The 19,286-nt window shown below is 60.4% G+C and overlaps 4 protein-coding genes across 8 annotated transcripts; 3 read left to right on the top strand and 1 right to left on the bottom strand.

Moving 5' to 3' along the window:
• Positions 1 to 70: 70 nt before the first annotated feature.
• On the bottom strand, positions 71 to 14,996 carry LOC147186495 (uncharacterized). The gene is made up of 4 exons (XM_086103036.1): positions 14,862 to 14,996; positions 9,367 to 9,490; positions 2,814 to 2,888; positions 71 to 276 (listed from the first exon to the last, which is right to left on the bottom strand). The coding sequence occupies exons 1-4, from the start codon at positions 14,994 to 14,996 to the stop codon at positions 71 to 73; spliced, it is 540 nt and encodes a 179-aa protein (XP_085959162.1).
• On the top strand, positions 4,201 to 6,252 carry LOC147186496 (potassium voltage-gated channel subfamily A member 5). Its single transcript, XM_086103032.1, has 2 exons — positions 4,201 to 4,879; positions 5,260 to 6,252. The coding sequence occupies exons 1-2, from the start codon at positions 4,229 to 4,231 to the stop codon at positions 6,250 to 6,252; spliced, it is 1,644 nt and encodes a 547-aa protein (XP_085959158.1). The 5' UTR covers positions 4,201 to 4,228.
• Positions 10,648 to 15,719, top strand: LOC147186494 (CCR4-NOT transcription complex subunit 2-like). 5 transcript variants are annotated; one of them, XM_086103031.1, is made up of 15 exons: positions 10,653 to 10,719; positions 12,023 to 12,171; positions 12,237 to 12,297; positions 12,469 to 12,616; positions 12,762 to 12,947; positions 13,019 to 13,074; positions 13,189 to 13,314; positions 13,379 to 13,509; positions 13,584 to 13,707; positions 13,808 to 13,964; positions 14,038 to 14,099; positions 14,173 to 14,222; positions 14,290 to 14,390; positions 14,468 to 14,612; positions 14,682 to 15,719. In XM_086103031.1, the coding sequence occupies exons 2-15, from the start codon at positions 12,037 to 12,039 to the stop codon at positions 14,766 to 14,768; spliced, it is 1,569 nt and encodes a 522-aa protein (XP_085959157.1). In that variant the 5' UTR covers positions 10,653 to 10,719; positions 12,023 to 12,036; the 3' UTR covers positions 14,769 to 15,719. The 5 variants fall into 5 exon arrangements, 4 of the variants coding, with proteins under 4 accessions (XP_085959155.1, XP_085959156.1, XP_085959154.1 ...); XM_086103029.1 differs by having other exon boundaries at positions 10,648 to 10,719; positions 13,584 to 13,599; positions 13,667 to 13,964; ... (1 more) ...; positions 14,290 to 14,317; positions 14,477 to 14,612; XM_086103030.1 differs by having other exon boundaries at positions 10,650 to 10,719; positions 13,584 to 13,964; positions 14,290 to 14,317; positions 14,477 to 14,612.
• A 1,551-nt stretch (positions 15,720 to 17,270) lies between these two features.
• Positions 17,271 to 19,124, top strand: LOC147186493 (tetraspanin-8-like). The gene is made up of 9 exons (XM_086103035.1): positions 17,271 to 17,448; positions 17,724 to 17,792; positions 17,864 to 17,980; positions 18,061 to 18,135; positions 18,213 to 18,308; positions 18,377 to 18,490; positions 18,562 to 18,600; positions 18,666 to 18,749; positions 18,821 to 19,124. The coding sequence occupies exons 1-9, from the start codon at positions 17,389 to 17,391 to the stop codon at positions 18,956 to 18,958; spliced, it is 792 nt and encodes a 263-aa protein (XP_085959161.1). The 5' UTR covers positions 17,271 to 17,388; the 3' UTR covers positions 18,959 to 19,124.
• Positions 19,125 to 19,286: the final 162 nt, after the last annotated feature.

Raw genomic sequence — 19,286 nt, 5'->3', positions numbered from 1 at the left:
CGACCGGGAAACGAGAGCGGCGGGCCCCTACTGAGCCTCCATCGTCGCCGTCGTCAACATCTCGGTCGCGTCACGGGCGGGAGCTCTGCTGGACGCGCTCGTCTTTCGGCGGGATGAAATATTCATGGCGCCGCGTCGTCGTCCGGGTGTCGCCTTCCCGCTCCCGCCGGCGCCGGCCGATGACGGAGCCGCGGGTCGCCCGCAGGCGCCCGCACTGCGGCATCGGTGCCTCCTCCTCGTCCTGGGACGAGGGCGGGCGTCGCCGGGAGAAGACCGCTGAGAAGGGGAAGAAGAAGAAGAAGGAGAAGATCCTTTAGCGTAACGTGGCTCCGGGCAGCCTCATCGGAAGCATACTGTGCTGGCGAAGAGGAGCGGGCGGGAGGGAGCGGGGAGGGCTGGAGGGCGGTGGGGGGTTTCGTCGCAATGCAGACATGCTTTCGGTGCCGTGGAGAGAGAGAGAGAGAGAGAGAGAGAGAGAGAGAGAACTGGAGGAACGGGCAAGCGGGAGCGAGAGAGGGGAAAAAAAGAAAAGCCTGACAGAGAGCAAAACATCAAGCGAAAGAGAGAGAAAAACACAACGAGAGGCACGGAGTGAGCGAGGGCGAGTCGGGAGGGAGACAGACTGCGAGGAAGAGACGGCAACCGGAAAGACGCACAGAAGAGCGCAGAGCGAGAGACAGAGACCCAGGGCCAAAAATCCAGCGAGAGATCAGGAAAGACAGAACGGCCCAGGGAGAGGGCGACAGAGCAAAAAAAGCTCTCCAGAGAGAAAGAGCAGCGCAGAGCCGCAGCTCCTCCACCACTCCTCCTTCCCAGCCTGGAAAAGGGGCGCTGTGTTGCCATGGCAACGGCAAACACGCAGACCAGCGCTCGCCCGTCTGTCGTCGCGACCCTCGACCTCAGCGGACTTTTCAAGGAGCGCCAGCTAACAACGCGCGGACACAAGCGGACTTGAGAAATTGAACAAAAAAAACAAACATTAAACGGACATGAAAAAGTCTATTTGGTTTGTTTTGTTTTTTTTTTGTTCAAATCTGGAAGGAAACCTGGCGTCAGAAAGCGACCGGCCTCCCCGACAGCGATTGGATGAGTTTTGGGATTAGCTGGGAGTTGTCGACTAATTGCACGTGTGGCCCAACGAAAAGAACAAGCTAGCCACGCGTGTTGTGATGCGTACAAAATGTCAGCTTGTTCCCACACGCTCCAATGACTTTGAGATCAGCAGCTGTGGCGAGGACCCTTCGGACCCCCCTCCCTCCCCCCCATTCATAAAGGCACAAAATGCTTATATAACAAACCACCTCATTCGTCGCGTCTATTTTTGGCGCTCCCGGCCAATTTGTCCTTCAAGAGTGCGGGCGAGCTATTCTCGGCAGCACGGCATTTCGGGGGCTACGAACACGGCATGTAAACATGCTAAGCTAACGGGGTACGAGGCGGGATAGGCGTCTGCCCGATCTACAGTAAGTCGGCGGATCTCTTCGCAGCGTGCTAAACTGAGCTATGCTAAGCTAGGCTACGCTCAAGAGAAACTTTTGAAGCAATCGCAGAGGCGAGCCGGTCTTGAGCGAGAGAGAGGGTCAAAGCAAGGCGCCGGAAGGTCACGGTTAGCGTGGGCCAAGCTAACATGGGCGGCGCCCAGAAAGAATCATCGATTGAGTCCATCAGCTGAGGCTTATATGAACTGTCCACTTTTGCTTCCTACATGCCAAGATACGCTAAGGTTGGCGAGGGGACAAACGCGTCTTGAAAGCGACGCAAACGCTGAGCAGGGCGGCATGTGGAAAGCGAGGTGTCTCGTACTGGCATGAAATATTCACGTGCCGCTCCTCGCCGCCGCCGCCGCCAGCGTGAAGGTCGGGCGAAGAAAAAGGACGACGGCGCCGCCTGCTGGCTCGCGCGCGCCTCCGCAGCCGCGGTGCGAGCGCGTTGCCGTGGCGAGCGGCGCTCTGCCGAGGGAAGGGGACGCGCCAAAAGTCAGCCGCGCGGGAAACGAGCGTCGCGCTCGCGACGACGAGACAACCGGGGCAATATTTGCAATCCCGCGCCAACATGACGTGACCCTCGGCCGCGGCGTGACGACGAGACACTCTGCCCAAATCGGGAGGCCGAATTCGGCACGACGTTGGAGGCGCCTCGACGCGGCCTCGGTTTCCACGGTGACACGGCTTTCGTAGCAGCACCACCACCACAACAACAAGGCCACAAGACGACAAGAGCACGGGACGCTGTCGGTGACGTCACAACAAGAACAAGAAGAGCGACGGCTGGGACGACTGCCGCTCTTGTGCCTGGCCTGCCTTTCGCGTACTGTCACTGAAATAGCGGGCTCGAAATGTTCCCGTTGACTTCTTGTGTGTGTGTGTGAGAAATCTTCCTGAGGGCCTCCCACACACTCTGAAGGGATGGGGGTTGGGGTCGGGGGTGCCGATCACGCCTTGTGAGGAGCGCAGGGTGCCGATTGGCTCTGGCTTCCTGCGCTGCCATTTTCCACTCGAGCGCTCATCCAGCACACAGGCGGCACGTGCTAAGCTAACGGCCACGCGCTCGCAGGCCCCCCTCGCTTTTCTCCTCATCTGCGAATGAAGATCACCAAGCGGCAGGGGGCGCCACCGAAAGAAAGCTCTCGACCGGCGCTCGGACAAAGACGTCGCCGCGGCCTGAAGGGCGCGCACGCGAGTGCGGCCGCACGATCGACGGATGCATTTCGCGGCCCTCTTGCACTCGGTGTGTCTTTTCAATCCGCCACAGGAAGCGAGCGCTCAAAGTGAGGCGGCTGCCGCGCAGGTGACTCACATGAGGGCGAGCGTTACCTGTTGCCGCGGTGACCACTCCCATCCCATCCGGCGAGACTCGACCGGCCGCGGCTCCCGCGTCCCCCGGCGAAACTGGCAAACGACAAGCACAAATATGAGCGCTCCCTCGAGTACTCGGCCGTTCGATGGCTTGTGATCAGAGATGCCCCGATGACGCTTTGGGGAGTCCGAGGCACTTCTGAAAACAATCAAAGTCAAAGTTTAGTCGATACAGATAGCCCGTTCAATGATTTCATGTGATTAAAATGTCGTTTTTTTTCTTTTAAAAAATTCAAGAAATATGGTGCGCCCTTCAAGTATCGGTGGGCGGTATCGGCGTTAACGAGTGGCCCATACGATCAAACAAGGCCGGTATCGGCCCGCGACGGTTCCGCGGCATCGTCGCTCGCCCGGTGTCCAAATACGGTGGCGTCCGACGGCACGGAGACGAACGCAGCCGAACGGCAAGCCGGGCGAAAGCAAACGTTTTCAAATGACGTCGTGGCGAGCCGAGCGTGTGATTTCTGACTGGACCTGAACTCACCGCCTGTCAGCCCGAATTAAAGCCGTCGCGGGTCAGCTTGCCCCGCGGCGCCCAAATACGCATCTCGCGTGTGATGGAAAATGCGATTTGTAAAAAGGTCCTCCTGGTCGCCTCCTTTTGTGTGGATGCTTTTGCCTGTGGGCCACGACGACTCACGTTGTTCTTGTGAAGTGTGTGTCGGGGGGGGGGGGGGGGGGGGGGTTAATCAGAGGGGCGGATGCTGATCGCAATCAGGCTGCTGCTGCTGCATGAGACGAGGAAAGGGGATAAATATAGCATTCACGCTTTGTTTTCTTAATCCGACTGCGGGGCAAAGAAAGTAACCTTCTAAATAGGTCACCGTGTGTGTGTGTGTCCAGTGGAAGTTTGGATGACTGAGTCCATTTGAGGTTGGTCGCTCTTAAAGGGCCAGCGTGGACAAACGGCCAAGTCCGAAGACGAGGACCAATTTCTCAAGTGAAGAATTCGGCAAAAAGGTCGATCCGCTAAGCCGACGTGCGCGTCATCTTGTCGAAAACGACGAGGGCACGGACGGGCCCGATTTCCTTTTTTTCTTGCGCACTGAACTCCATCAACGGCGGGGACGCAAAGATGTTTGCCGAGTGAAAACGGCAAAAGACAAAACGGGGAAGGAAGGGAGCAAAGAGAGGGAAGGAGCGAGCCGCGCGCGCGCGTCAGGGGGCGGGCGGCGGGGGCGGAGCGACAGCGTTCATCCGGCGTCCCGGCATTCCGGCCGCACTCCTGCCGGGGCTTCATCTCCGGCGCGTCCCCTTCCTCCTCCCGCATCTCTCGGGATGCCGGCGGGTTCCAGCAACAAGTGCGCGTGAGGAGCCGGGCAGCTAGGCAGGCGGGGCGGCGGGGAGGGGGGGGTGGCGGGCGGGCGACGGCCATGGAGGTGGCTCTGGTGAGCCTGCAGGAGAACGGAGGCGCCAACAACGCAGAGCAGCAGCAGCAGCAGCTCCACTCGGCGCTCATGGACGACTTGGGCAAAGAAATGAACGCTCCTCTTCCTCTTCAGCCTCATCAGCAGCGGCAGCCTCCTCCTCCTCCTCCTCCCGCGTGGAAGATCAACGACATGAACAGCGCGCTGAGCTGCAGCGAGAACGCCATGGACGCGCTGCTGCGCGCCGACCACAGCCCGCACGTCTTCGACGACGAGCTCCTGGACCTGGATTTGGACTCGGACAGCAACGAGCGGGTGCTCATCAACATCGCCGGCCTCCGCTACGAGACGCAGCTGGGCACCCTCAACCAGTTCCCCGACACGCTGCTGGGCGACCCCGCCAAGAGGATCAAGTACTTCGACCCGCTGCGCAACGAGTACTTCTTCGACCGCAACCGGCCCAGCTTCGACGGCATCCTCTACTTCTACCAGTCGGGCGGCAAGATCCGCAGGCCCGTCAACGTGTCCATCGACGTCTTCGCCGACGAGATCCGCTTCTACCAGCTGGGCGAGGAGGCCATGGAGCGCTTCCGCGAGGACGAGGGATTCATCAAGGAGGAGGAGAAGCCGCTGCCGCGAAACGAGTTCCAGAAGCAGGTTGGTGCTTCCCGAGCCGCGCGGAGAAGCGCAATTGCCTTTTCCTTCTTTCTTACGAAGCTCCCGGCGCCCATCCCGACCGCCGGTCGTTGTTCTGCGAGCGTTGCGGAAGGCGGCGGCGGAGACTGAAAGAAATGTTAAAAAATCAAAACCAAACAAGAAACCAAGACGGTGCTCGTACTCGCGCACGTAAACACCGAGCGCCAGGAACCGGCGGGCCCCCGTTGCTCGACGTGCGGAAGCGCAAGTCACTCGTTGAAACGTTTTTAACAAAAGGGGGGGGGGGATGATACGGGAGCGCGTGCGCGGCGATCAAGGGGAAGAGCGCGGTTTGAGTAGGTCGGGCGGGGACTAAAGGCGGCGGCGGTGTGCGTCGGCAGGTGTGGCTGATCTTCGAGTACCCGGAGAGCTCGAGCCCGGCGCGCGGCATCGCCATCGTGTCGGTGCTGGTCATCACCATCTCCATCATCACCTTCTGCCTGGAGACGCTGCCCGAGTTCCGGGACGAGCGCGAGCTGCCGGCCGGCGGCCGTCCCGACAACGGCACGGCGGCCCGGCCCTCGCTGACCTTCAGCGACCCCTTCTTCATCATCGAGACCACCTGCGTCATCTGGTTCACCTTCGAGCTCTTCGTGCGCTTCTTCGCCTGCCCCAGCAAGTCCGAGTTCTCCAAGACGGTGATGAACATCATCGACATCATGTCCATCATGCCCTACTTCATCACGCTGGGCACCGAGCTGGCCGAGCAGGGCCAGGAGCACCCCAACGGCCAGCAGGCCATGTCGCTGGCCATCCTGCGCGTCATCCGGCTGGTGCGCGTCTTCCGCATCTTCAAGCTGTCGCGCCACTCCAAGGGCCTGCAGATCCTGGGCCAGACGCTCAAGGCCAGCATGCGCGAGCTGGGCCTGCTCATCTTCTTCCTCTTCATCGGCGTCATCCTCTTCTCCAGCGCCGTCTACTTCGCCGAGGCCGACGAGCCCGAGTCGCACTTCTCCAGCATCCCCGACGCCTTCTGGTGGGCGGTGGTCACCATGACCACGGTGGGCTACGGCGACATGCGCCCCGTCACCGTGGGCGGCAAGATCGTGGGCTCGCTGTGCGCCATCGCCGGCGTGCTGACCATCGCGCTGCCCGTGCCCGTCATCGTCTCCAACTTCAACTACTTCTACCACCGCGAGACCGACCAGGACCAGTCCTCGCTCAAGGACGAGCCGGCGGCCCCCGAGGCCAAGGCCGCCGCCGAGGGGACCAAAGAGCCGTCGTCGTCGGGGGCGCCCGCCGGGGCCAAGGGCGAGGTCAAGGCCAACAGCGGCTTGGACCTGAAAAGCTCGCTCTACGCCTTCTGCCTGGACACGCGGGAAACCGACTTGTAGGCGGGCCGGCGGGCGGAGACGCAAAAACTTGGATTTCCTCAACCCTTATCTGCCGCGCACGCGCGTGCGGGGAACGCCCCCCCCCCCCCTTCCTCTCAGGTTTCGTCTGGATACGGGATCCGGGCCCACGGGACTCGCACCAGGTCAGTGCACGCCTCGCAAATCGCGCCGTTTGTGATTCGCGGTCGGCGCCTTCCTGAAACGGCGCCGGGCGTTTGACGTTGAGGTTTGAGACGATTCTCAGGTCGGTGGCCTCGCCCCCCCCCCCCCCCCGACTCTGACTTCAGCCAGCGTTCAAATTCTGCAGATTCCCTCCTCGCGCAATCTCCCAAATCACGCCCTCTCCGCGTCGACGTTGCCCGCTCCCGCCCCTCCTCAGCGCTCACCTGTACTGGCGGCGCCCCGATCGCCCCGGGTCTTTCCGACGCCGGGGGCGCGGCATCTGGACGCGGCCGAGCGGAACGCCCCCCCCCCCCGCGTCTTTGATTACTTTCACGTCAACTCACGCCGTAATTGCAGCGTCGCTGCGGCAACCCCGCTCACGCGAGCGCATTTCACGCTCCCGAACGCACGACGGGATGGCAGATGGATGCTCGCTGAGAATTAGGAGAAGAATAATAACAGCGCGGCGTCACGTGCTCGGCGTCACTTGCTCGGCGGCCCGCCGCCGTCGACGCACCTTCCCCCCCTCCCGGGACGCTTCGTGACGGTGACAAGCAACGACAAAGCGCAGAGGATGGCGCGGGTGTCCTCCAACGCTACGCGCGGTGGCGTGCGGCGTCGCAGATTAGAAAACTTGAAAATATCTCGTCAAAGCTGTCGAGCGACGGACGTCTCGTTTGGCTGCCGACGCTAAAACTGCGTTTAATCCCTCACTTTATTTCCATAATCTCCACCATGCGCACGCCATCCGTACAAACGCACACCTACCCGAGCGTGCACAGACCACACGACCACACGCGCGTGCGCACAAAACTCCCCGCCAGCACACACGCAGAAAGCGCAAGCCAGAGGAGATGGCGTCCGCTTCCTTCGTGCGACTCGTAAGACGCTCTCGTCGGGGTTGGGGAAGCGGCGCTTGAGAGCGGGCCGCGAGGGGGAGGTTACGTAACACGCGCGCGAGCGCACGTGGCGGCGGCGGTCTTCGGCCGCCAGCTCGCGAGGCCTCGCGACGATGCCGCCCGAGACGATGCGGGACCAACGCCGTTCGATGATGCCATCGCGGCGTGACATCACGGGCGGATGACATCACCGAACCTCGGGGACGCGTCGCAAATGGCAACCTGGCCCGCAACGGCGCTCTTATGTAAGCTGCCGGTCGAGCCTGGCGGCGGTCAGCGTCGCGCGCGCACAAACGCACACCGAGAAATTACCGCGCGCGCACCAGTCATCCGCCCGCGCCCGTGCGTACAGGACACAAACGTCACATGCGCACACAAAAACGCCTGTGGCTGCTTGTGTTTTTGGTGCAACTGCCTGGAAGTGTGCGCGTGTGTGTGGGGTTGGTTTTGAGTGTGAATATGGCCGAGTGGGTGTGTATGCACGCGCTTTGTTAGTCGTGTGTGTGTGTATACGCAGACGCATCCACACGCATGCATGCACACCTGAAGACATAAAGGGGGAGGAAACGAGTGTGTCATCGTGTATAATTAGCGAGCATCCGTCACGTGGCCCGGCGGCGCCCCCTGGCACGTGGCGACGAAGGCGAGCGCTCACGCATCAACTCGGATAACGTCCGCGCCACTTTGTGTCCTGCTTTTCCGCTTCCCCGATCCTCTTCTTCCCGCCGCCCTTTATTGCGCGCGCGATAAAAGGCGGCCACCTAAGCAACCCCCCGCCGGCGCACCACCACCACAACAACAACAGGGAGGCTTCAAAAGCGCCCCCCGCGTAGAAACGGCCCGTCGGCCTCCATCGGCGGGCCCGGAAATGGCACCGCCGGACTCGGAAGGGGGAAACGACGCATGTGGGCCGGCGGCTCCCGTCCGGGCTCCCGCCGGCCACTTGACCCGCACCTCTCCCGGACGGCGGGGCCCGCACCGAAAGATCCGGCGGTTGGGATGGGCGGCGGCGGCGGCGGGGGGGGCGCGCGCAAACCAGTGAAAGATCGGGAGCGCGCGGGCCGCTCCTAACTTCCGCATCCGCGCGGAGATTGTTAGCGGGCTTTTGAGGGAACTATTTAGGTCTTTGCGAAGCGCTGGCGTGAAAGCCCGGCGGGGGAGGCGGCGGGTCACGCTGGATTTGTCCCAGCGGGCCTCGCATATGCTGCGCGGGATTAAAGTGATCCCAAGTTAATGCCCCGGAGCGTGCAATCATTCATAACTGGCGCGGCGGTGGAGGCGGGCGGGCGGCCCGACGCACGCCGCCATCTGCCGCGACGCCGCGGATTAACTTCCAGGAAGATGGGCGGGGGAGGGGCCAAAATAACAGGGACCGGCCGAAAGGGAACGGCACCGGCGCCGAGTCCGGTCGAGCGAAAGCGTCTCGTCCCGGAACCCCGTGAACGGCGGGAGCTACCGCGGCGTCCAAATTTGCTGCGGTCACGGGCACGTCGCGCAACAGAATCTCCAATTCCAAAGCAGAAACACGCGCGGCCACGCAGACCACCGAGTCGTGGAACGGAAGGCCCCGGAGTCGCCATTATTCGAGCAGAGCATGGCAGGATCCGGTGCGACGCGCCAGTGCGCAGAACGCAGAACGTACGGCCGATTGTCGCGGAAGGGAGAGGACGGCCGAAATCCAAAGAGATTTGGAAAGCGGCGCCGAGTCGCACCGACAGAGGAGGGTTCCTTTGAATGACGCGCAGTCGAGTCGAGCGCTCCGTGCGGCGGCGAACCGACCGCAACACGCGACGGCGGAGTGCGGCGCAGGGTGGAACGACGCGATCGAGTCGGACGCGGAGGCCGCTATTTTGGACAAAAGGTGTGCTTTGTTTGTGCCACCCCGCAGAGCGGATGACCTCGGAACCCCCGCCCGCCGCACGCCACGCCCCCTCCGGACCCGTGTGCCTTTCAACCAATCGGCGAACAGCAGGAGGAGGAGGAGACTCGCCGTGGACGGCGAGAACCAGATCGACCGGCTCTTTTTTTTTTTTTTTCCCTCAAAAAGCCATACCACGTCCTACGCCGGCATGATGCCGGCTGCATTCGAGGACCCCTGTGATTTGCAGACTCTTTCGATGCGGCGTGGCCTCCTCCTTTGCGCTTCCTGTTCCCGCACGTCGACCTCCCGAAAGGCGCTGCGAAAACAAGAGCGAGAGGGAGAAAGAAAAAAAATAAATAAATCAGCTCTTTTCACAAGAAAAGCACCGGCCAGCCGCATTTGAATCTCCAAACGGGTGGGGGGGACGCGAGAAAAAGAAAACGGGTGCGTTTGATTCATCTTGCTCTTCCTGTGGCCGTTCCTATTTGTCTTTGGTCTTCTGGTGCGCATGCTCTCCCTGGTCAGTGCGAGACGCCCACGCATGTTTGGGCGCAGCACTCCTGTCCGGTCCGATGCGGTCCCTTTAATTCGTGGCTCCTTACTCCGAACCCACTTACCGACGCTGCCAAATGGGTGCGAAAAAGCCAAACGTTTTTTGTGTCTGCGCGCGAGCGTATGTTCAAATGTTCGTCGATTCTCGATTGAATAAAATCACTGCCTCGTCTGCTCGTCGGTCTCTGTGCATTTCCTGGGGTGCGCCGCCAGAGGGAGCCATTCGCAAGGCGATCGATTCCCCGTCCGCGACCCAACAGTCCATTCTACTCAACTCTCTTGGCATCCCTTCCACTCGGACGCTCAAGAGTTGAATGGAATACAACGGAGGTTCTCTTTTGCTTGCAAACCCGGCCCCTGGAGCTTAACCAGCTGCGAGGAGAACAACAACAACAAAAGGCTCAGGAGGGCTGGCGCAGAGCATCAGCGAGGCACATTCACATCTACAGCCTCCAATAGATTGCAGTCAAATTTGATAGAGTACAAGATCATCTTGGAAACGAATTGGAAGGAATTAGGGCATTTACATGGAAAACGCGTCCCTACCTCCAAAATTTTCGAGTCGAGAAATTTCTTCCAGAGCCAATTAATTTCGTAAGTCATGGTACCACTGTATACAATAGTCTAGTCGTAGTCTAGTCAAACGGGTACTCCGTCAAATCCTTACCTGGAGTGAAAATCAAGCAAAGTGAACCGCGAATTGCACTATTTTCTATTCCTTTGTTGTCAACTCGAGGATATTCCGCAGTCCTCGACAAGGACTCTTGGTTTGAATTTTTTGTTGAATTCAACTACACGTGACTACTGCATTTTCTATTCTGGCTTTTAAAATGTCTTCAATATGTTACGGTACAATCAAATGGTGTCTATTTGGAGAAAACGGTTCGGATTCAAAGTCGGATCGCGTGGAAAAGACTACAGCTCCCAGCATGCTTTGCGTTCGGAAAGCAATGTCGGCCATCTTAAAAGTAGCGGTGAAGAAAGATTGATGCGGTGAGCTCTTTTTGTAAAATATTATTTTGGTTTTGTGATGGATATAGCTATATCTTTTAAATTCTTCCACTGCGCGTAGTTTCTTTTCCCGAGCGCATCGACTGATTACTGAATCCGCCGGGCACGCCGCGCCCTCGGTGACCTTTCTCCCGCCACGAGCCCTCCTGAGCCTTTTGTTGTTGTTGTTGTTGTTGTTCTCCTCGCAGCTAGTTAAGCTCCAGGGGCCGGGTTTGCAAGCAAAAGAGCAGCTCGGAGAACCCGTGAGGCTACTCCCCCCGCAACCGGCTCCACTCGACCAGTTAATTCACACGGTGGCGCCGGAAATCCTCTGAAAGCCGCCAGTTGCTTTAGCTTCATTTAGCCACAAATGTTAAGAGTCCTCGAGTCGAGCGTCCGTCGATAAGCCGTCGGTCGACGTGTCGTCGGCGCGGATTCTGACAGAATAATGTCAATTAGCCCCGCTTAACACCGCATGAAAACGCGTCTCGGAGCTCCCGGCTCGCCCGCCGGCGTGGGAATGGAATGACGTTAGCTTTTGTGGCTAACGGTAGCCGTTTGCGACAATGGCGCACGTCAAGCCGTCGCGGCGCCTCGCGTCACGCAGCCGCCGGGCGCCAACTTTGAAGAGTTTGGGGCCCGAGCACAAGACGACGAACAACATTCCGAACCGCCGGGCAACTCACCTCGAAACTCGTTGGGGGTTTTCTGTTTGTTTTGCGAGCGCTGCCCTCGCTTGTCCGGTTGTCGAGCGAGTCAATCAAGCCACGCCCACCTTGTCACCTGACGATACGTGCGTCAGGTGAGACCCGCGCCGCCAGGTTGATCGCCAATCAGCGCCAGGGTACCTCCTGGGACATCTGCGCTGACCTACCTCAACTGAAAACCATGACAAAAACTTGCTCGGGGTCTCCGCAAAAAGCGTACGAGTTTTGGGGGGTTGCTTTCAAGAAAAATCCAATCAAAATGGATCTCGTGGAACCTCGGGAAGATAAATGAAGTGGATGGGTTTGCGAATGACAGATCGGTCATCAACTAGTCACGGGCAATCAAATTCATGAAACGGAGTTACAGGGAGACCATTGAAAACTAGTCACACGTGGGTATTGAATGAAAAAGCTCACATCACATCATCTTTTTCGCCTCAACTCGTGGTTATGGTCGTGTCTCCCCCTCGTTCTCGAAACGCCTTTGCCTCGCCTCGCTCGGATAGCAGGCCGGGCTTTGTCGATCAGCGGTGCCGTCGGCGCTTTTGCCACGACAAAGTCGGCCTGACCTGATTTGTGGGGGCGCGGGGTTGTGGCAGGTGACACGGCGGCCATGTTTGGGGCTCATCGGAAGAAGTTCATGGAGGCGGGGCTGGAGGGCGACTACGCGGCGGCGGCGGCCGACGAGTCGGGCGGCCTCTACTACAGCCAGCCGTCCGTCTTCCCGCCGCACCGCGCCGACAAAGACGTAAGCGGCGCCGTCGCTGACCTCGTCGACGCCGGCGAGGTCAGCGGGATGCCTTTGTCTTTCAGATGATGACCTCATCCCCGGGACAGCTGTCGCAGCTGGGAGCCAGTCTCTACGGACCTCAGAGTAAGTCCCCGGCACCCGTCCCGCTTCAAATCATCGAGCGGAGCATCAGCGAGGCACGGACCGCGCCGCCTCCCGTCTGACGCAAACACCCACTCGGGCGACCGGATTCGAACCCGGAACCTCTCGCCCGACTCCAATCAAGACAGCGATTGTTGTTTGCGGTGCGTTCAGGTGCGCTCGGCTTCCCCACGCGGGGCATCAACAGCGGCGCGGCGCCAGCGCCGCAGAGTCGAAGCGCGCTCGGTCAGTCGGCCGCCGCGCAGCTGAGCGGTCACGCCGGCGGCGTTGCCGCCGTGCACACGCCGCCCTCGCCGAGCAGGTACGCCGCAACTTGCGACTCGACTTGCACAATCGCGGCCCGACTAGTCGGCGAGGAAGCCAAAGTCGCCGCAGAGTGGCGGAAACGAGCAACTCGCGAAAGCGAGGGGCGGGCGGTCGATCTGACCCGGCGCCCGTCTCGGCAGGGGGATCCCGCCCTTGAACGGCCGCGGCGTCCTCAACCACAACCAGCAGGTGGGCGGCCCCGCGGGCCAGCCCGTCGGGGTGGGAGGAGAACGAGGGGGCGGGGCCGGGGGGAGGAGTCCCGGCGGGTCCTCGCCCAGCATCATCGGAATGCCCAAACAGTCGCGGCAAGCCTTCACCATCAACAGGTACCCCCGACCTTTGGCCCGTGAGTCGGGAGGCCGCGTGACTAGCGTGCGTGTGTCCGTGTGCGCGCCAGCATGTCAGGTTTCGGCGTAAGCAGGAATCCCGGATTCAACGTCTTCAACGGCACAGGTAAAGCCCACTGCCGATTCGGACGGATCGTGCTGGCCGCCCCCCCCCCCCCCCCCCAAACAACAAATGCGCCGAGCGCTGCGATTTCAATGCCGACCCGCGTGGCGTTGGCAGACGGCAGCGAGAACGTGACGGGCCTGGACCTGTCGGATTTCCCGGCCCTGGCCGACCACAGCCGCAGGGACGCAGGCGCCAACCCGGCGCCGCTGCTCAACCCGCTGGCCGGGCGGGCGCCCTACGGTGAGTGAGCGCCGCCGTGTCATTTTGACGAGCGACGCCCGTGACGCCGCCCCCCCCCCCGCAGTGGGCATGGTCACCAAGCCGTCCGGTGAGCAGCCGCAAGACTTCTCCATCCACAACGAGGATTTCCCAGCGCTGCCGGGCCCAAATTACCAGACCAAAGACCCCAGCGGCACCGGCGACGACGGCAAAACGGTGACGCGCATGCACACGCGCCCGCGCTGCGTCGAGCGACTTCCCGGCAGCTGACTCTCATCTCCGCCACGCAGAACCTCAGCTCTTCAGGTAAGCCCGCCTCCAACTCAGATGGTCCAAAGTTTCCGGGTGACAAAAGTTGTGTGTCGGCGAGCAGCAACAACCAGCACAAGAAAGGAATCCAGGTGCTCCCTGACGGTGAGAGGCGCAGGCAGGCCGCACACGCGCACGCGATCCAATCCATCCCCGTCGATACCCGACAAAAGGCGCGCGCTCATGCGAGACGCCTGCGCGGCAGGGCGCGTGACCAACATCCCGCTGGGAATGGTAACGGACCAGTTCGGCATGATCGGCCTGCTGACGTTCATCCGGGCGGCCGAGACGGACCCCGGCATGGTGCACCTGGCTCTGGGCTCCGACCTCACCACGCTGGGCCTCAACCTCAACTCTCCCGAGTACGAGCACGAGCCGCGCGTCCGGCCCCGCGGCCCCCGCCGCCGCCGCTCATCTTCTCTTGTCGTCCTCCAGGAACCTCTACCCCAAGTTTGCGTCTCCGTGGGCGTCGGCGCCGTGTCGGCCGCAGGACATCGGTCAGTCTGGCGCACGGGTGAACGCGGGAGCTTCGGGTAATTGGAGCTTGTCGTTTACCTTTCTCCCCGGCAGACTTTCACGTTCCGTCGGAATACTTGACCAACATCCACATCCGGGACAAGGTACGGTCGCGTGCGTGCACGCGCGCGCGCCTGCCCGCGCGCGTCTTGACATTGTGCTGCCGTCCAGCTGGCCGCCATCAAGCTGTCTCGCTACGGTGAGGACCTCCTGTTTTACCTTTACTACATGAACGGCGGCGACCTGCTGCAGCCGCTGGCCGCCGTGGAGCTGTGAGAGCCGCACACGCATGCCAGCGCACACGCGCGCTCCGCACGCCGTACCCAGCGCGTCACCGTACGTGCGTTAGCTTCAACAGGGACTGGCGTTACCACAAGGAGGAGCGCGTGTGGATCACGCGGGCGCCCGGCATGGAGCCGTCGCTCAAGACCAACGCCTACGAGAGGGGAACGTACTACTTCTTTGACTGCCTCAACTGGAGGAAGGTTGCCAAGGTAACGCGCACGTACTGGCGCACATGCACGCACGGGCGCTCTGTCTAACGCCGCCCCTCCCACGATCAGGAGTTCCACCTGGAATATGATAAACTGGAAGAGCGACCTCACGTTCCCTCCACTTTCAACTACAACCCCGCCCAGCAGGCCTTCTGATTGGCCGCCCGCCCCGCCCCGCCCAGCCCCGCCCTTCCTGCCACCGCCCGTCTGGCAAACGGGACGCTTGCGTTTGAACTTGCATTTTCTTACCTGATCCCGACGGTGGCTCTTGCTCTCCCCCCCGACGGAGCGTCTGCCTCTCAGGAACAGCGAATGGACTTTGTAGCACCCTTTGACAATAAAAGACAAATGTAAGTACCAAGATGTCACGTGCTTTGGAGACATCGCGCGCACGTCCGCGGAAAGCCCGCCGAGCGGCGCGCCCAAAGCCAGCTCAACTCCAACGTGTACCGGTCCACACTTTGTCCTCGAAAACCCGTCTGCACTTGCGCTCCACGCGACCGACCGGCGAGCGATGCAAAACTGTTCTCGTTGACAACCGCGGGCAACACGTTGTGCAAGTGACAAAGCTCAATACCACGGAGCTCTTCACTTGCTATGCAAATGTCCACGGGTGCCGAGTCTCCCTCTCGCGTGCCATGCTGCTGTTCGACCGACGAGGACAAAGAGTGGACGAGTACGTGGACCTCAACCTGAAGATTCCCCCAAAAATCCAAAAACGCCGTATATTCAGGTGAAGGTGCGAGTGCTCGTTTTGGCACATTAGAAAATGATTCAAACGAGGAGAAATGTCTGCATCCGAAGGAGGACAACTACTAGTGAGGCTAAAGATGGGCATTTCGGTACTACGGGAAGAACCCAGGCGGCTCCGAGCGCATGTTACGTGAACTTTTTGTCTTGTCGAAGAGAGGATGTCCCCGCAATACTCTAAGCTTCCATAGGAGGGCGCCCTCCGAATCCGGTTGCCATGGAGACAGCCTCCGGGGCACTGCTGGTTTCCATGACAAAAGCTCACCTGACCTGACTCAGAATGGCAGCTAGTGTTTTCATAGCAACAAGTTTTGTTTTGTTTTTTCATAGCAACAAATAAATATTCCGATCGTGAAAGTTGTCATATCATCTGTCAACCATCTGTCTGTTGTCCGGTTCAATTCCTTTCTTTCGTCATTTCTTTTTACCATCAAGCACTTTGAGATGAGCGCAAACCAATGTGACGATGAACAAGTCTTGAATCGGGAATGATCTACTCGTTGGATCGGCAGAAAAAGATCCAGCTGGACTAAAATAGTCCATTTCTTCACGTCCGCCCGTCATATTTTGCCGGTGCCTTGAACACACACGGGAATCGAGCGAAATCGAACGAGAGACGCGGCGTGCCACCCACCCCACCCGCCCCTTCTCGTCGCTGTCACTTTTTCAAAATGTTTCAAGCTTCTCGCGCCATGTCACGTTGGCAACGGGTGTCTGCTCGTGTTTTGAGTCCGAGACGCAGCGAGAGGGCATCGCTTACCTGCAGGCGCAAAAGCTTCCGGGGGACCCGGTGCGGCGTCCGGACGAGACCTTCGAGGGCGCCTCCACGCGCGTCGTCTCCGTCGACTCCGAGTCCATGTCGTCGGCGCCGCCGCACTTGGACCCGCGTCGGGTGTTCCTCCTCGACCCCAGAGGGTCGCGCTCACTTCCCGACAACCAATCGGCGCGAATGCGCGCGAGATTCAAGCCGAGGGGGCGTCCGCTTCTCCGCCGGCCCGACACGTGTGCGAGAAGTCGACGTGATTCCACACGCGGAACGGAGACGCTTCGCGTCGCCTTCAAACATCCCAAAGCGCCTCGTGTAGCCGAGCGTGGCAACGTTTTCTTTTTGTTTGTCCGTCTCCCACGACACTGGAGCGTCACGTCGTCCACTCTGAAGCCGACGCTACATTGTTGCAGAGACGACGAGCGACTGCTGACGTAGCCTCGGCATCGACTCGGGTGACTTCCTGTTTTGTGTTTGGCTCCGCCTTCCTCCCCGGAAGCCGCTTGCTGCCAAATGTCAACCGATGTACTGAAAGAAATTAATTGTTGGATTAAATTGAAAAAAGAAAAAGGCTTTGCCCCGTGTTGATTCATCGAGCACTCGATGGAAACTCTTTCCCCAATGAGAAGTGACCCCCACGATTTCAAGTGGCCCCGGCTTTCATGCTGATCATCAGTTGAACCTGAATCATGGGAACAAACTCATCTTCGAAATGATCTCAAATAAAGACTCGAAAGTTGTCATCGTTTTAAGGTCAACTACAAAGCTTGGCTTCATTGAATGAGCACTGCGTGCGCAGGCCACCTCAATGGGGCACAGGTGAGGAAACGTTTTTGTTCTTTTGGAAGCGTCCGAGATGGGGTGGCCGCCATTGAAGTCAAAGGGGATGACGTCCGCGCGCACGCGCAAAAAGTTTACGTGCTGCCGTTGGACGAAAATAGCAGAAAAGGGAGTCGGTTTCGTTTTGCCGAAAGTCACGTGATTCCTCGCAACTTTTCCGGGGCGAACTGGGCCGCGACCAAAGTTTCGGGAAGCGCCGCCCAGGAGCGGTAGTGCCGCCCAGGAGCGGTAGTGCCCATATTTGGCAGGCCAGGTAGTCACTGACGGGAAAGCCCCTCCCCCCCCCCCATCCACTTGGCCTCTTTCTCCGCCGCCCCCACCGCCGGACTCATTCGTCGCGGAGACTTGAAAGTGCAAACGATCGTGCCGACTTTTGGTCTCCAGCTTTCTCCGGACCCGCTCACAGTGCAAGAAGCCAACATGACTCAAGTCAACCGCTGCGTCAAGCTGAGCTTGATCGCGTCCAACATTTTCTTCGCGGTAAGTTGGACGACTTGACACTCGCGCTCGCCAAATTCAAAGTGCGCACTCGCTAACCTTAGCCTCTTCCGTAGCATGTCGGTCCGCTCCAAATGAAACTTGACTCGACGTTTGTCAAGTCGCGGTTAGCTCGCGTGCCGGCGCAGTCGAGGTTGTCGCTTCCAATCCCGTCCCTTTCGTTTTCCTCCGGTGCGCGTGCTCGTTGGGTCAATCCGAACGCCAATTGGCGAGCGGTCGTTGTTGCGACGAAGTTGACGGCTGCCTCGTCCTCCCAGATTGTAGGAGGCGCCATCATCGCCCTGGCTTTGCTGCTGCAGTTGGTCACGCGCCTCAACGGCGCCTCGGTAAGCGCGCGCCCTCGTCGGTCTCGGTCGTCGCGCGCTGTGCCGGGTTCACCCCGCCTGTGTGTTTACAGCTGGAGGGCCGCGGCGCAGCCCTGATCCTGCTCTACGTGGTGGGCGCCGTCACCATGGCGGTCGCCGCCGTGGGCGCGTACGGCGCGCACCGCCGGAGCCGCGTCGCCCTCATCGTGGTGAGTCCGGCGCTTGGCGCGAGCTCGTCCGTCAACTTCCTCTCGAGAGGGCAAATGTCAACCTGGCCTCTCGTGCGCAGTTCCTGGTGTGCATGGTCATCGGCACGCTGATGATGCTGCGCGTCGGCATCCCTTTGGCGGCCGCGCGCCCCGAGGTAACCTCGCCGCCGCCGCCAAACGCGCAGGCTTGCGCCAGCCTGCCGCCGCGGTAACCCGGGCGGCGCTCTCGCAGGTGGAGGGCGTGATGTCCCACCACGTCCGACAGCTGCTGCCGTTGGACGAAGCCGACGAAAAGACCAAGGAACTTGCCGACGGCGTTCAGGAAATGGTGAGGTCGTCGTCATCGGGGGTGCGGCCCGCGCGGGTGACGCGAGCTGACCGGGGGCGTGCGTGCAGATGCGGTGTTGCGGCGTGTTCGGCTACGACGACTGGCGGCAAAACATCCCGGACTCGTGCCTGTGTGACGAGGCGGCGCGCGTGGAGGGCAAATGTCAAGTCGTCAACTACAACGTGAGACCGACCGTCGATGAAAACGAGCGTCGCGACCGGCTCGACCCACGTGTTTTGTGTGTGCGTTACAGCTGATGATGCTCCAGATGAGGAAGTCCGTCTTTCGCCAGGTGAGTTTCGTCCGCGGGGTCGCGTGACGGCCGCGTGGCAAGTTGCTGATTTAGCCTGCGCGCAGCCGTGTTTCCCGCTCATCGTCCGCTACGTGCTCCTGGGCTTTGACGTCGTGATGGGCATCGTCTTCGTGTTGGCGCTCCTGGCGGTAAGAGGCGTCTCGCGGGGGTGGGGCAGGTTGACGCCGGCGGTGATGTCACTTCCCGTTTCCCCGCACAGCTGCTGGGCCTGACCCTGTCGTCCATCCTCATCCACCAGCTGCGGGCGGGCAGACGTCCCGCCGTCATGCTGGTGCCCGCCATCTTCAAGCCGGCGCCCCCCAAGTACCAGGAGCTGCAAAACGCGCCCGTGTACTAGAGGGACCAAACCTGCCGCAGTTACAACACGCACGGCAATTTCAAAGCCGTCGCGCTTTTCTCGGTCAACGCAGCACTTCCCCTTTCTTTGTTCAGACTACTGCGCTTGGAAAGCGGCGTTTTGTTTTGTTTTCTTGCCCTGAATAAAGACCGCATTCCAGTCCAAACTACGCATGTCCTCGTCTGCCTCAGGACTGGTGCGCTTTGTGTCCTCGTCATTTGCATTGTGGACCAGAAAATGGATGGGTGGGTGCTGCAAGAAATACTTTGGCTACATTTTGCACCCAAGATGCTCAATAGGCATTGGGGGCGGGGCGGGCGGGTTGGCG

Source organism: Hippocampus guttulatus, chromosome 22 (assembly GCF_054856545.1).
Source record: "Hippocampus guttulatus isolate MCC_2025c chromosome 22, RoL_Hgut_1.0, whole genome shotgun sequence".
In the NCBI taxonomy this organism is placed as follows: Eukaryota; Metazoa; Chordata; class Actinopteri; order Syngnathiformes; family Syngnathidae; genus Hippocampus; species Hippocampus guttulatus.
This window is presented reverse-complemented; position numbering and strand designations above follow the sequence as displayed.